General features: G+C 42.0%; 1 protein-coding gene across 1 annotated transcript in view; it reads left to right on the forward strand.

The window, feature by feature from the left end:
* Positions 1-16,814, forward strand: part of LOC135085699 (probable multidrug resistance-associated protein lethal(2)03659) — a 90,698-nt gene that overhangs the window by 46,014 nt on the left and 27,870 nt on the right. The window contains exons 15-19 of the mRNA XM_063980513.1: positions 191-300; positions 1,341-1,466; positions 14,250-14,384; positions 15,200-15,299; positions 16,187-16,337. Coding sequence (XP_063836583.1) covers positions 191-300; positions 1,341-1,466; positions 14,250-14,384; positions 15,200-15,299; positions 16,187-16,337 — 622 coding nt within the window. The remainder of the gene's footprint in view (positions 1-190; positions 301-1,340; positions 1,467-14,249; positions 14,385-15,199; positions 15,300-16,186; positions 16,338-16,814) is intronic.

Consider the following 16,814-nt stretch of genomic DNA (forward strand, 5'->3'; position numbering starts at 1 on the left):
TATGTTTAAGTTCCACGCGAAAATATGGAGGCAATTTAAATAATTAATTTCTCAGCCATTTCTTGATGGATTTTAAAAATAACTTCACCGGCTTTTTAGTTTTGGTCTATATTTAATCCCATTCAGTGAAATCTAATGTTTTCAACATCACGAAACTTCTCCATTATTGATTTTATGATTTATTTGACAGGCGCATCGCTCTCTGGCGGCCAAAGGGCGAGGATATCGCTCGCGAGGTGTGTGTACCAACACGCGGACGTATACTTGTTGGACGATCCGTTAGCTGCGGTCGATGCGAAGGTATGTACTTCTAGAATACTACATTATCTATAAAAAAAGTTGTGTTTAAAATTATCACAAGCTTTTATTGGTTAATGCTATCAACTAAAGCCCGGCCTCCGAGCACATAGAATTTTGTCCAATGACCCGAAGCTACCCATCCTTATCGCTCGCGCGTATTATATTGCTGTCGCGACTGTGCGACGGGCGCCCGCAGTGAGTGTGCGAGCGCGACAGCAACATAATTACGCGCGAGCGATAAGGATGGGTAGCTTGGGGTCATTGGACGAAATTCTCTGCTCGGAGACCAGACTATACCTACTTCATTAATTGTCACCTAGAAAATATGAGATGTACAGGTACAGTCAGCGTCAAATAGTTCCTGACACCCAAAGTAGCCTAAAAGTTCGCTGCAGATCTTTGTGCCAGTTGGAATAAGGTTGTGTTGTGAATTTTTTGCCCACTGTGTCACGAACTATTTGACGCTGACCGTATGTCTTGTTTCTTTATCGCGAGAAAAACGTGGATGTGTTTGTCCAGCAGTAGCCAGCATTTAGCTGAAGCAATGTCTTTATTTTTTCAATAACTTGAAAAAAAATTGCCTAAGATAAGAATCGAACCCCACGACCTTTTCATCATAATCATCATATCAGCCATAACACGTCTTCTGCTGAACATAGGCCTCCCCCAATGATTTCCATAATGACCGGTTGGTAGCGGCCTGCATCCAGCGCCTTCCTGCTTTCCTTTATGAGATCGTCAGCCTACCTTGTGAGTCCACCACGACTTTTTGCTTGATTGGAAAGTTTCAAGTATGTAAAGTTTGGTCGCGGAGCACGTAGAATTTTGTCCAATAACCCCAAGCTACCTCGCACACTCACTGCGGGTGCCCGTCGCACAATCGCAACAGCAATATAATTACGCGCGATCGATAAGGATGGGTAGCTTGGGGTCATTGAACAAAATTCTACGTGTTCAGGGACCGGACTATAGGTAATTTAAGTTTCAGATACGACTCTTAACGCTAAAAAATTCAATAAATGTCTTCATTTGTCCTCCAGGTAGCACAAGCGATATACGAGGATTGCATCCGTGGCTTCCTCCGGGACAAAGCCACTGTCCTGGTGACGCACCACGTGCATTACGCCAGACACGCGGCCACCGTCGCCGCCATGAGGAATGGGAAGGTAATCATCATCATCATCATCATCATCATCATCATCACAAGCGATCTACGAGGACTGCATCCGTGGCTTCCTCCGGGACAAAGCCACTGTCCTGGTGACGCACCACGTGCATTACGCCAGGCACGCGGCCACCGTCGCTGCCATGAGGAATGGGAAGGTAATCATCATCATCATCATCATCATCATCAGGTCATTTAGTCGTCACTGCAGAGGACGACTCTCTTCTATAGTTTCTTATAGTACCTAAGGAATGGGAAAGTAATCATCATCATCATCATCATTATATCATCATTATATCATCATCATCATCAGATCATTTAATATGCAGGAGCTCGACCCTTTCCTATAGCATCTTATAGTGAGGATGTTGAAGGTAATCATCATCATCACCATATCATCATCATCCGGTCATTTAGTCTCCACTGCAGAGCAAAACCCTCTCCTATAGCATCTTATAGTGAGGAATGGGAAGGTAATCATCATCATCATCATCATCATCATTATCTGGTCATTTATTTAGTCTCCACAGCAGAGCATGACACCTATGGACGGTAATCATCATCATCACCATATCATCATAAACATATCATCATCATCATCAGGTCACTAATCCCCTCTGCAAGAGCATGATCCTCTCCTATAGCATTTTATGGTAAGGATGTGGAAGGTAATCATCATCATCAGTTCACTAATCATCTGGGACTAATCCTGAAGGAGCATGACCATCCTATACCTTTTTTTGAAGAATGAGAAGGTATCCTTCATCGTCATTATTATCATCATCGTCATCATCAGGTCACTAATCATCTGGGACTAATCCTGCAGGAGCATGACCATCCTATAACACCTTTTTTTGAAGAATGAGAAGGTATCCTTCATCGTCATTATTATCATCATTATCGTCATCATCAGGTCACTAATCCCATCTGCAAGAGCACGACCCTCTCCTACAGCATCTTATAGTGAGCAATCATCATCATCATCATCACAAGCGATCTACGAAGACTGCATCCGTGGCTTCCTCCGGGACAAAGCCACTGTCCTGGTGACGCACCACGTGCATTACGCCAGGCACGCGGCCACCGTCGCCGCCATGAGGAATGGGAAGGTAATCATCATCATCACCATCATTATCATCATCATCAGGTCATTTAGTCCTCCATAGCAGAGCATGACCCCTATGGGCGGTAATCATCATCCTTATCACTATATCACCATATCATCATCATAATATCATCATCATCATCATCAGGTCATTTAGTCTCCATAGCAGAGCATGACCCCTATGGGCGGTAATCATCATCCTTATCACTATATGACTATCATCATCATCATCACCCTATCACCATCATCATCACCCTATCACCATCATCATCACCCTATCACCATCATCATCACCCTATCACCATCATCATCACCCTATCACCATCATCATCACCATATCACCATCATCATCACCATATCACCATCATCATCAACATATCACCATCATCATCAACATATCACCATCATCATCATCATCAAGTGATTTCTAGTCCCCACCATCATCACCTATAACATCTTAAAGTGAGGAATGGGAAGGTTATCATCATCATCACCATATCATCATCATCCGGTCATTTAGTCTCCACTGCAGAGCTAAACCCTCTCCTATAGCATCTTATAGTGAGCAATCATCATCATCATCATCATCATCATCACAAGCGACCTACGAGGACTGCATCCGTGGCTTCCTCCGGGACAAAGCCACTGTCCTGGTGACGCACCACGTGCATTACGCCAGACACGCGGCCACCGTCGCCGCCATGAGGAATGGGAAGGTAAACATCATCATCATCATCATCATGATCTGGTCATTTAGTCTCCACTGCAGAGGACGACTCTCTTCTATAGTTTCTTATAGTACCTAAGGAATGGGAAAATAATCATCATCATCATTATATCATCATCATCATCATCAGGTCATTTAAGTAATATGCAGGAGCTCGACCCTTTCCTATAACATCTTATAATGAGGAATGGGAAGGTAATCATCATCATCACCATATCATCATCATCTGGTCATTTAGTCTACACTGCAGAGCAAAACCCTCTTCTATAGCATCTTATAATGAGGAGGGGGAAGGTAATCATCATCATCATCATCATCTGGTCATTTAGTGTCCACAGCAGAGCATGACCCCTATGGGTCATCATAGGGGTCATGCTCTCATATCATCAATCATCATCATCATCATTATATCATCATCAACATATCATCATCAAGTCATTTTTAGTCCCCACTGCAGGAGCACCATCCTCTCTTATAGTATCTTATAATGAGGAATGGGAAGGCTATCATCATCATCATCATCATCATCATCAGGTCATTTAGTCTCCACTTCAGAGCATGACCCTCTCCTATAACATCTTATAATGAAGAATAGGAAGGTGATCATCATCATCATCATCATCACAAGCGATCTACGAGGACTGCATCCGTGGCTTCCTCCGGGACAAAGCCACTGTCCTGGTGACGCACCACGTGCATTACGCCAGGCACGCGGCCACCGTCGCCGCCATGAGGAATGGGAAGGTAAACATCATCATCATCATCATCATGATCTGGTCATTTAGTCTGCACTGCAGAGCAAAACCCTCTCCTATAGCATCTTATAATGAGGAGTGGGAAGGTAATCATCATCATCATCGTCGTCATCATCATCATCAAGTCATTTTTAGTCCCCACCATCAGCACCATCATCACCTATAGCATCTTATAGTGAAGATGAAAAGGCTATCATCATCATCATAATGTAGTCATTTAGTCTCTACTTCAGAGCATGACCCTCTCCTATAACATCTTATAATGAGGAATGGGAAAGTAATCATCATCATCATCATCTGGTCATTTAGTGTCCACAGCAGAGCATGACCCCTATGGGTCATCATAGGGGTCATGCTCTCATATCATCAATCATCATCATCATCATTATATCATCATCAACATATCATCATCAAGTCATTTTTAGTCCCCACTGCAGGAGCACCATCCTCTCTTATAGTATCTTATAATGAGGAATGGGAAGGCTATCATCATCATCATCATCATCATCATCAGGTCATTTAGTCTCCACTTCAGAGCATGACCCTCTCCTATAACATCTTATAATGAAGAATAGGAAGGTGATCATCATCATCATCATCATCACAAGCCATCTACGAGGACTGCATCCGTGGCTTCCTCCGGGACAAAGCCACTGTCCTGGTGACGCACCACGTGCATTACGCCAGGCACGCGGCCACCGTCGCCGCCATGAGGAATGGGAAGGTAAACATCATCATCATCATCATCATGATCTGGTCATTTAGTCTGCACTGCAGAGCAAAACCCTCTCCTATAGCATCTTATAATGAGGAGTGGGAAGGTAATCATCATCATCATCGTCGTCATCATCATCATCAAGTCATTTTTAGTCCCCACCATCAGCACCATCATCACCTATAGCATCTTATAGTGAAGATGAAAAGGCTATCATCATCATCATAATGTAGTCATTTAGTCTCTACTTCAGAGCATGACCCTCTCCTATAACATCTTATAATGAGGAATGGGAAAGTAATCATCATCATCATCATCAGGTCATTTAGTCTCCACAGCAGAGCATCATAACCCCTATGGACGGTACTCATCATCCTCATCACTATATCACCATCATCATCACCATATCACCATCATCATCACCCTATCACCATCATCATCACCCTATCACCAGCATCATCACCCTATCACCATCATCATCACCCTATCACCATCATCATCACCCTATCACCATCATCATCACCCTATCACCATCATCATCACCCTATCACCATCATCATCACCATATCATCATCATCAGGTCATTTAGTCTACACTGCAGAGGATGACTTCTATGGACGGTAATCATCATCATTATCACCCTATCACCATCATCATCATCACCCTATCACCATCATCATCATCATCATCACCCTATCACCATCATCATCACCCTATCACCATCATCATCACCCTATCACCATCATCATCACCCTATCACCATCATCATCACAATATCACCATCATCATCACCCTATCACCATCATCATCACCCTATCACCATCATCATCACCCTATCACCATCATCATCACCCTATCACCATCATCATCACCCTATCACCATCATCATCACCATATCACCATCATCATCACCATATCACCATCATCATCAAGTGATTTCTAGTCCCCACCATCATCACCTATAACATCTTAAAGTGAGGAATGGGAAGGTTATCATCATCATCACCATATCATCATCATCCGGTCATTTAGTCTCCACTGCAGAGCTAAACCCTCTCCTACAGCATCTTATAGTGAGCAATCATCATCATCATCATCATCATCATCACAAGCGACCTACGAGGACTGCATCCGTGGCTTCCTCCGGGACAAAGCCACTGTCCTGGTGACGCACCACGTGCATTACGCCAGACACGCGGCCACCGTCGCCGCCATGAGGAATGGGAAGGTAATCATCATTATCATCATCATCAAATCATTTTAGTCCCCACTGCAGGAGCACCATCCTCTCCTATAGTATCTTATAGTGAAGAAGGTAAGGCTATCATCATCATCATCATCAAGTCATTTAGTCTCCACAGCAGAGCATGACCCTCTCCTATAGCATCTTATAGTGTATTCTTTACTAAAGAAGGTGATCATCATCATCATAAGGAAGGTGATCATCATCAACATAATCATCATCATCATCATCTGGTCATTTAGTCTCCACAGCAGAGTATGACACCTATGGGCTGTAATCATCATCATCACCATATCATCATCATCATCATCACCCTATCACCATCATCATCACCCTATCACCATCATCATCACCCTATCACCATCATCATCACCCTATCACCATCATCATCATCACCCTATCACCATCATCATCACCCTATCACCATCATCATCACCCTATCACCATCATCATCACCCTATCACCATCATCATCACCCTATCACCTTCATCATCACCCTATCACCATCATCATCACCATATCACCATCATCATCATCATCAAGTCATTTTAGTCCCCACTGCAGGTGCACCATCATCACTTATAGCATCTTATAGTGAGGAATGGGAAGGTTATCATCATCATCACCATATCATCATCATCCGGTCATTTAGTCTCCACTGCAGAGCTAAACCCTCTCCTACAGCATCTTATAGTGAGCAATCATCATCATCATCATCATCATCATCACAAGCGACCTACGAGGACTGCATCCGTGGCTTCCTCCGGGACAAAGCCACTGTCCTGGTGACGCACCACGTGCATTACGCCAGGCACGCGGCCACCGTCGCCGCCATGAGGAATGGGAAGGTAAACATCATCATCACCATCATCATCATCTGGTCATTTAGTCTTCACTGCAGAGGACGACCCTCTTCTATAGTTTCTTATAGTACCTAAGGAATGGGAAAATAATAATCATCATCATTATATCATCATCATCATCAAGTCATTTTTAGTCCCTACTGCAGGTGCACCATCATCACTTATAGCAAGCATCTTATAGGGAGGAATGGGAAGGTAATCATTATCATCATCATCATCATCATCATCATCATAATGTAGTCATTTAGTCTCCACTTCAGAGCATGACCCTCTCCTATAACATCTTATAATGAAGAATAGGAAGGTGATCATCATCATCATCATCATTATCAAGTCATTTATCATCACAAGCCATCTACGAGGACTGCATCCGTGGCTTCCTCCGGGACAAAGCCACTGTCCTGGTGACGCACCACGTGCATTACGCCAGGCACGCGGCCACCGTCGCCGCCATGAGGAATGGGAAGGTAAACATCATCATCATCATTATATCATCATCATCATCATCATCATCATCAGGTCATTTAATATGCAGGAGCTCGACCCTTTCCTATAGCATCTTATAGTGAGGATGTGGAAGGTAATCATCATCATCACCATATCATCATCATCCGGTCATTTAGTCTCCACTGCAGAGCAAAACCCTCTCCTATAGCATATTATAATGAGGAGTGGGAAGGTAATCATCATCATCATCATCGTCATCATCATCAGGTCATTTAAGTAATATGCAGGAGCTCCCCCTTTTCCTATAGCATCTTATAGTGAGAATGTGGAAGGTAATCATCATCATCATCATCACAATGTAGTCTGTCTGTTAGTCTCCACTTCAGAGCATGACCTTGTCCTATAGCATCTTATAGTGAGAAATGAGAAGGTAATCATCATCATCATCATCATCAGGTAATTTAGTCTACACTGCAGAGGATGACTTCTATGGACGGTAATCATCATCATCATCATCATCATCATCACAAGCGACCTACGAGGATTGCATCCGTGGCTTCCTCCGGGACAAAGCCACTGTCCTGGTGACGCACCACGTGCATTACGCCAGACACGCGGCCACCGTCGCCGCCATGAGGAATGGGAAGGTAATCATCATCATCATCTTTCATTCATCATCATCATCATCATCATTATATCATCATCATCATCATCAGGTCATTTAATATGCAGGAGCTCGACCCTTTCATATAGCATCTCATAGCTCACTATTCCTCAGAATGGGAAGGTAATCATCATCATCACCATCATCACCATTATCTGATCATTTAGTCTCCACAACAGAGCATGACACCTATGGGCTGTAATCATCATCCTCATCACCATATTACCATCATCATCACCATATCACCATCATCATCATCATCAAGTCATTTTTAGTCCCCAACGCACGAGCACCATCATCACTTATAGCATCTTATAGTGAGGAATGGGAAGGTAATCATCATCATCACCATATCATCATCATCTGGTCATTTAGTCTACACTGCAGAGTATGGACTCTCTCCTATAGACGGTAATCATCATCATCATCAGGTCATTTAAGTAATATGCAGGAGCTCGACCCTTTCCTATAGCATCTTATAGTGAGAAATGGGAAGGTAAACATCATCATCATCATCATCAGGTCATTTAGTCTCCATAGCAGAGCATGACCCCTATGGGCGGTAATCATCATCCTTATCACTATATGACTATCATCATCATCATCACCCTATCACCATCATCATCACCCTATCACCATCATCATCACCCTATCACCATCATCATCACCCTATCACCATCATCATCACCCAATCACCATCATCATCACCCTATCACCTTCATCATCACCCTATCACCATCATCATCACCCTATCACCTTCATCATCACCCTATCACCATCATCATCACCCTATCACTATCATCATCACCCTATCACCATCATCATCACCCAATCACCATCATCATCACCCTATCACCTTCATCATCACCCTATCACCATCATCATCACCCTATCACTATCATCATCACCCTATCACCATCATCATCACCCTATCACCATCATTATCACCATATCACCACCATCATCATCATCAAGTGATTTCTAGTCCCCACCATCATCACCTATAACATCTTAAAGTGAGGAATGGGAAGGTTATCATCATCATCACCCTATCACCATCATCATCACCATATCACCATCATCATCATCATCAAGTGATTTCTAGTCCCCACCATCATCACCTATAACATCTTAAAGTGAGGAATGGGAAGGTTATCATCATCATCACCATATCATCATCATCCGGTCATTTAGTCTCCACTGCAGAGCTAAACCCTCTCCTATAGCATCTTATAGTGAGCAATCATCATCATCATCATCATCATCATCACAAGCGACCTACGAGGACTGCATCCGTGGCTTCCTCCGGGACAAAGCCACTGTCCTGGTGACGCACCACGTGCATTACGCCAGGCACGCGGCCACCGTCGCCGCCATGAGGAATGGGAAGGTAATCATCATCATCATCATCATGATCTGGTCATTTAGTCTCCACTGCAGAGCATGACCCCTATGGACGGTAATCATCATCATCATCATCCTTATATCACCATCATCATCATCACCCTATCACCATCATCATCACCCTATCACCATCATCATCACCCTATCACCATCATCACCACCATCATCATCATCAAGTGATTTCTAGTCCCCACCATCATCACCTATAACATCTTAAAGTGAGGAATGGGAAGGTTATCATCATCATCACCATATCATCATCATCCGGTCATTTAGTCTCCACTGCAGAGCTAAACCCTCTCCTATAGCATCTTATAGTGAGCAATCATCATCATCATCATCATCATCACAAGCGACCTACGAGGACTGCATCCGTGGCTTCCTCCGGGACAAAGCCACTGTCCTGGTGACGCACCACGTGCATTACGCCAGACACGCGGCCACCGTCGCCGCCATGAGGAATGGGAAGGTAAACATCATCATCATCTTTCATTCATCATTGGTCATTGAGTCTCCACTGCAGAGCATGAGTTTTTCTTTTTATGCATAATAAAAAGAACAAATCTCACTGATTTGAACAAGCATAGGGACTTCTTTACACCATCCCAACTAATATTATAAATGCGAAAGTAACTCTGTCTGTCTGTCTGTCTGTCTGTCTGTCTGTCTGTCTGTCTGTCTGTCTGTCTGTTACGCTTTCCCGCTTAAACCTCGCAACCGATTTTGATGAAATTTGGCATAGAGATAGTTTGAGTCCCGGGAAAGAACATAGGATAGTTTTTATCCCGGTTTTTGAAACAGGGACGCGCGCGATAAAGTTTTTCTGTGACAGACAAAATTCCACGCGGGCGAAGCCGCGGGCGGAAAGCTAGTATTACATATTTTGAGTTTTTAACCCCTAATTGCTGTTGCTTTAGTGTCTAACGCATGATGTTTTCACCTATAATTAAGTTTGCATTTAACAAGTGTCATTTTTTATAGTTATTTTTGTGAAGCCTCAATGTAACCTTGTTGGTGTTTAAATAAATAAATAAATAAGGCAGATATTTGACCACAATCGCACCTGATGTTAAGTGGGATGCAGTCTGTCTTCGGGAAAGACCAGTCCCTAGCTGTTCGCATTATTAAACAGTCTCACCTATGGACGGTAATCATCGTCATCGTCACCATATCACCATCATCATCAAGTCATTTTTAGCCCCCACTGCAGGTGCACCATCATCACTTATAGCATCTTATAGTGAGGAATGGGAAGGTAATCATCATCATCATCATCATTGGGTCATTGAGTCTCCACAGCAGAGCATGACCCTCTCCTATAACATCTTATAGTGAGAAATGGGAAGGTAATCATAATCCTTATCACCATATCACCATAATCATCACCATATCATCATCATCATCACCATATCATCATCATCGTCACCATATCATCATCATCATCAAGTCATTTAGTCTCCACTTCAGAACATGACCCTCTCCTATAACATCTTATAATGAGGAATGGGAAAGTAATCATCATCATCATACGGTCATTTAGTCTCCACAGCAGAGCATGACTCTTTCCTATGGACGGTGATCATCATCATCACCATCATATCATCATAATGATCATATCATCATCATCATCAAGTCATTTTTTGACCCCACTGCAGGAGCACCATGATCACCTATAGCATCTTATAGTGAGAATGGGAAAAGTAATCATCATCATCATCATCATCAAGTCATTTAGTCTCCACTGCAAGAGTACAACCCTCTGTTGTAGCTTCTTATAGTGAGGAATGGGAAGGTTATTATCATCATCACCATATCATCATCATCCGGTCATTTAGTATCCACTGCAGGAGCACGACCCTCTAATGTACCAGAGCAAATGGAGGATTTGTCCTACACTCCCCACGCTGGCCAGACGGGTTGGGGAGGCCTGATGCACGCATAATTATTTGTCCCTTTGTCATTTATTCGCCTTACGATATCCTCGGAAAGAGTGGGGGTGTACCTTTTCAATTTTTTGGAACCACATGGATCTCTAGTTGCACTGACCCGGCGAACTTCGTACCACCTATGTTCATTAGCAATAATGTAGGATTCAAATGATGAAAGAATTTTTCAAATCGGTCCAGTAGTTTCGGAGCCTATTCAATACAAAAAAAAACAAATCTTTCCTATTTATAATTACCCCCTTACTAATAAAACTTACACGCTCGTTGATCAGTGTTTTAAAGAGACGTTTAGTATGGAAATGTCATTTTAAAACAGTGATCAACAACTGTGTAACTTTTTATTAGTAAGGGGGTTAGTAAATACAGGGTGTTGATTTCAATACCCGCCATATTTAGGGAGTAGATTAAGTAGCTTATTCTGATCACGAATCAGCAAAAAAACTGACTTCCAAATTTTTTATTATTATTTTTTAAATATCTACGATTTCCATAATCGACCACTACAGTGCAGAATAGTCCCCCAACGCAAACGGCGCGCGGCGCTCACCCGGTGACCCGGGCAACGCTGCGCCCCCCGCCCCACGCCCCACTACCCGCGCTCGCCCATGAGTCAGTCAACTATCAGCCACAATCAGCTGTGAGTTCAAAGACGACTACTGGACAGAGCTTAATCCAAATCTACCCTAAAAATGTAATGAGTAAATTAGTTACTTACACCTTATCATGTTACGAGTTTATTTGTTGTTCTAAAAACTAATTAATTAAGTACTCTTTAATTAATAAAAAAACCTTTTACACGAATTTGCTTCCTTCCGCAAAATAATTTTTTTTACAGAACCTACATTATTATTATTTTTTAATTAAACCATGCTTTTATGTGTGTGATAAGCTTGTACCTACTTATCATTCAAAAGTACTGTAAACAGATGACAATAATGCTCTTTCATACAGGTTCGTTATTCCTTACATTTCCAGCTCTCTACCTTAATAACTTTTACGTCTTTACGATAGTAATTAGTAAAATAAAACTTAACTTACTTAATACCGCAAACTGAACACCTAGAAATAACACACTGGCAAACTCTTGTTCCTTCACTTTCGATAGGAGATAAGACAAGATTTTGTTTTTAAACTCGATTGATTTCAGTACCTAAACAAAATTTCATATCTTAAAAGAAAATTTCATATCTTTCATTTGGAGCGGTGACTTGTAATTAAATACAATAATACCACCGCCTCGCACGCGGCACGGACATCGGGCTCGCACGGAATAGGTACTTCCCCATCTTCGTGTTTCGGGCGTCATCGGGCGGCCGGCGCTCAATCGTGGATCATCGATTTTCTCTGTTCATCAGTCCGATTTTGCTTTCCACGCAGAGAGGCCGCGCGCACGCTCCGCGAAATCTAGCTCGTATTTAGAATACCTAGTACTCAATCGCTATTTTCTTATTTCTTGCCTTGTAACTTCAACTTTTCTCTTCCTCTCTGCTTGATAACTGTTTTCTAGTACTTATTACTTCCTACTACCGTAATAACGTAATTTCATTTCTATCGGCGTTTAATTTAAATACCCTGAACGAATGTTAGTTAGGTTCAGGTTAGACTTCCATTCTTCATAACTTACATAAAATAATTCATCATCATGTTCGGGATTAGTTTAAATGAATGTAATTTCATTACACGAAATAACTACCAAAATTTATTGATATTCTTATCGTTTTAATAATAACGATTAGTAATTAAAGATCTACAAATCATTTGCATTTGAGTGTTTTGAAAGCTTGCTTTAAGAGCATTAATGATAGGACGAATCTTTAGTTCACAAAGATTAAACAAAGTATTTTTCCCGCCGCTTTTACATTCTCATTCGTTGATAGATTTCCTGTACTAAACTGACGAAATTAAACTTTTCTGATGTTAAAAATTACGTAAACTAGTTGAAAATGAAGAATAACGATAACTACCGATTCACGACGACATTCGATGGACGTATTTCATCGAATGCACTTTTCTAATTGCAAATTTGCGATTTTTGATTGTTTTCTCGTGCGGTTTTGAGTATTTAGTGTGTGAAAGTGTGATAGTGAGTGTAATAATAGTGAGTGAGTGTTAGGAAGATGCCAAACCATACGTACAGTGCTCGTGAGTACGTAAACATGGTTTACTGTTACGGGAGGGCACGTGGAAACGCATCTGAAGTCGCATCGGTGAGTAGGTACCTAGTTCTAAACTTAAAGGAATGTGTTTTTTTTAATGTAGGGAGTAAATAATCTGGTAATTTTGTGTACAAAATACTCCCGCGATTGCGGTAGGTAGTGGCGGAAAGCGCGTAGGTACGCTCCAATACACACACACACACACATAGGAAACAGCAAACTAATTTAAAACGAACTTTAACTTTAGTTAGTCAAACAAAAATACCTATTTACACTACCTATTTTACGTGGCTTCCTTCAGTAGACTATCAGACATGATAAGCGAGCGATCCGCGTAGCTCGATGGGTGCCGCAGTTGAAGCGTATTGCAGTATTAAGAGCCACAGTACAGTTGATGTCGCACGGAAAATATTCGCTAAAAATTCTACTTTAGTTTGTAATTTTTTTTTTGGTGGATAATGCGTTTATATAAGTCATAATAGATCACCTAAATAAATATGGCGAGGATTGAAATCAACACCCTGTATAACTTATAGATCGTTTCATCCACTCGGACGCGCCCCACCAATGATTGGTCTCGGTCGCGCGGGGTGCGGGGAGTGTGGTCCGAGGCCCGAGCAATCCGTAAGGCATTACTGTAGTGTGCGTGTGCACTCATGGATCATTTAGCGTGTACCGATAACACTCATACATTATCGGAAGAATGGTGGGGCGCGTCTTCGTGGATGAAACGATCTATATTATTGTATTCTTTTACAGATCGTAGCGCAAGGCACGTACCACGAGCTCCAAAACGGCGTTCCAGAGTTCGAGAAACTTCTAGAAGTGTCCGAGAAGATTGAAGAAGAAAAACAGAAGAAGAACGCTGTCAACTACGAGAATCAGGAGAGCGTGGTGAGTTTAATGTTTATTTTTTATTAAGACAAAACAGTATTTGACCGCAATCGCACCTGGTGTTAAGTGAGACGCAGTCTAGGATGGTACATATCTGCCCTGTAAGTGCCTATTCACTCTCGCTTTAAAAAAAAAATATTTCTCAATTTCATATCGGAATCTTTGTCATTGTCATTTGATTGTAAGCTGTAAAAGAAATAATGACAATATTTTCAAAAGATGTGGATGTAGAATAAATAATAATATATTTATTTTCAAAGGTATACAACGTGATCGTGAAACAGGATCAAATAAAAAATGAAAATATACGAAGCGTTAGTTGATATAATACATTATTATTTCATAATTTGTTAGTGATTCTCTAGTTAGTATTTTTGGTAGAGATTTATGTAGCTTAGGAAATACCTATCTTTATAAGTGTCATACAAGATATCTTCAAAAAAAAATGTAGGCTGCGTAGATTGTTACAAATTATACAGTAGAACAGTCAGTAGATGTAAAAGCAAAGAATAACGATATAATCTATAGTGATATAGATCATTTCATCCACGAAGACGCGCCCCACCAATGTTTGGTCGAAGGAAGCGCGGGGTGCGGGGAGTTTGATCCGAGCAATCCGAGCGTTATTATTAGCGGAAGAATGGTGGGGCGCGTTTTCGTGAATGAAACGATCTATATCTAGAAATCAATTAATTTTAATCGATTAAAAAATTTACGGGGTAGGGCATACTCGATTTATCGTTAAATCGATTATTTGGCTACACTATGTGGTATATTTTACTGTAAAGTCTAATTAAATAATATTATTTTTGTAGGAACACAATTACAAGATCCGTTCACAAAGATCGATGTCAGAAGCTTCACAGCTTTCCTTCAACCTGGACTTGGACAACAACTTGAGCCCCAAATATGAAGGTAAATATTGGTTACTAGCACAGATCACAGAAACTAAAGGTAGATGTGACAAGGGGGCGTGGCCGGTGTCGCAGCAATATGCCCAAACACATTGCTGCTGACGTCATAATGTTTTAAGCAATGTTTTGCTTGCGAAAGATTATTGGAACGTTGAGTACTGATACCGCAATGGACAATGAACACATATTTTAATTACTTTGTGTGTGTGTCAATTTCTAATGCGACACTGAGTTTCGAACTCAGCGCATCAGTTGGCATCTCTCTATATCTCAATGGCTGAAACTGATATCAAAATCAGAATAAATAGGTATATAACCTCTCTACACCCCTGAGCTGGCAGACGCCAATGTTGCCCCTCAGTCCGGTCTATACGACCCATGACGCCAGGGGGGGCCCATTTAGTCGCTGGCTAGTCACCGCCTGCCATTTTTTCAGTCTGAGACTATGAACCAGGCAGGTGTCCCGTAGTCTCCATCCATAGCACAGTAACCAGTCCATCCATCCTTCATCCATAACCCTAGTCCATTCTCCAATAACTGCAATAGCTCCTGTGCACAGGCTGGGGATGGTCTCTGGCTACATCCCATGATATAGTCAGAGACTAGATCCAGCATGTGCATCACTTTCACTTTTGTCGATTATTTTGCGCTTAAAACGGCATCTACGTGTTGGATCTGTATCCCCACGCAAGCCTTATAAAGGACCGGGCCACTTCTGACCCGTGAGCTCCAAAGCGTACAAACATAATAATAAAACGTTTATTTCAGACATTACATCCATAGGTGTTAGTAACATGATAATCTTAATCTAGTCTTAGTAATAAGCTAATGACAAGTAGGTAGATAATTATTTATGTAATATGGCTTCTATATATCTTTTTTTTCCAGGTGAAAACCAGAACAAAGGCTCAGTAAGCAAGAGCGTATACATGGCTTACATAAAGAGCGGCGGTTCCGTGGGCTCCATGGCGTCTCTGCTGATACTCTTTATATTGGCTCAAGTCTTCTACTCCGCCACAGACATATGGCTGAAGGAATGGTGAGTTCTTTGTTTTTGACTACAGCAAGGAAGGCCTTGGCCTTTTTTTCGCCGGGAAATGCTTTACGCAATGGAGACAGTCACGGGACTATTCCCACCTCTCGTTCCCACCGCTGCAACTCCTGTGTAGCCAGGAGGGCGGGGCCTACCCACTAAAACCCGACGGTGTCATCCGAGGCCATTGAAACGGAACCTCGAGTTATTGTCCTAAAATTGGACATTCGTGCGCGGCTCAAGCTCTTGCAATATCACATTCTACCCTGGAAAATTCCCACTTTACGTTAATACCACTGCAACTCCTGTATAGCCAGGATCTACAGCTTGACCGCCAACAACCCAACTAGTGAAGGTCAAGTTTGTCCCGGGGGAAAGTTAAACTGTCATTGGACCCGTAACGAAATCAATCAGAAGAACATAGGAAGAGTTAAGCTTAGAATCGACTTCCTCCAGCAAATGAAAAGTGATCAGGAATTATTG

The sequence above is a fragment of the Ostrinia nubilalis genome, chromosome 29 (genome assembly GCF_963855985.1).
Source record: "Ostrinia nubilalis chromosome 29, ilOstNubi1.1, whole genome shotgun sequence".
Classification (NCBI taxonomy): domain Eukaryota; kingdom Metazoa; phylum Arthropoda; class Insecta; order Lepidoptera; family Crambidae; genus Ostrinia; species Ostrinia nubilalis.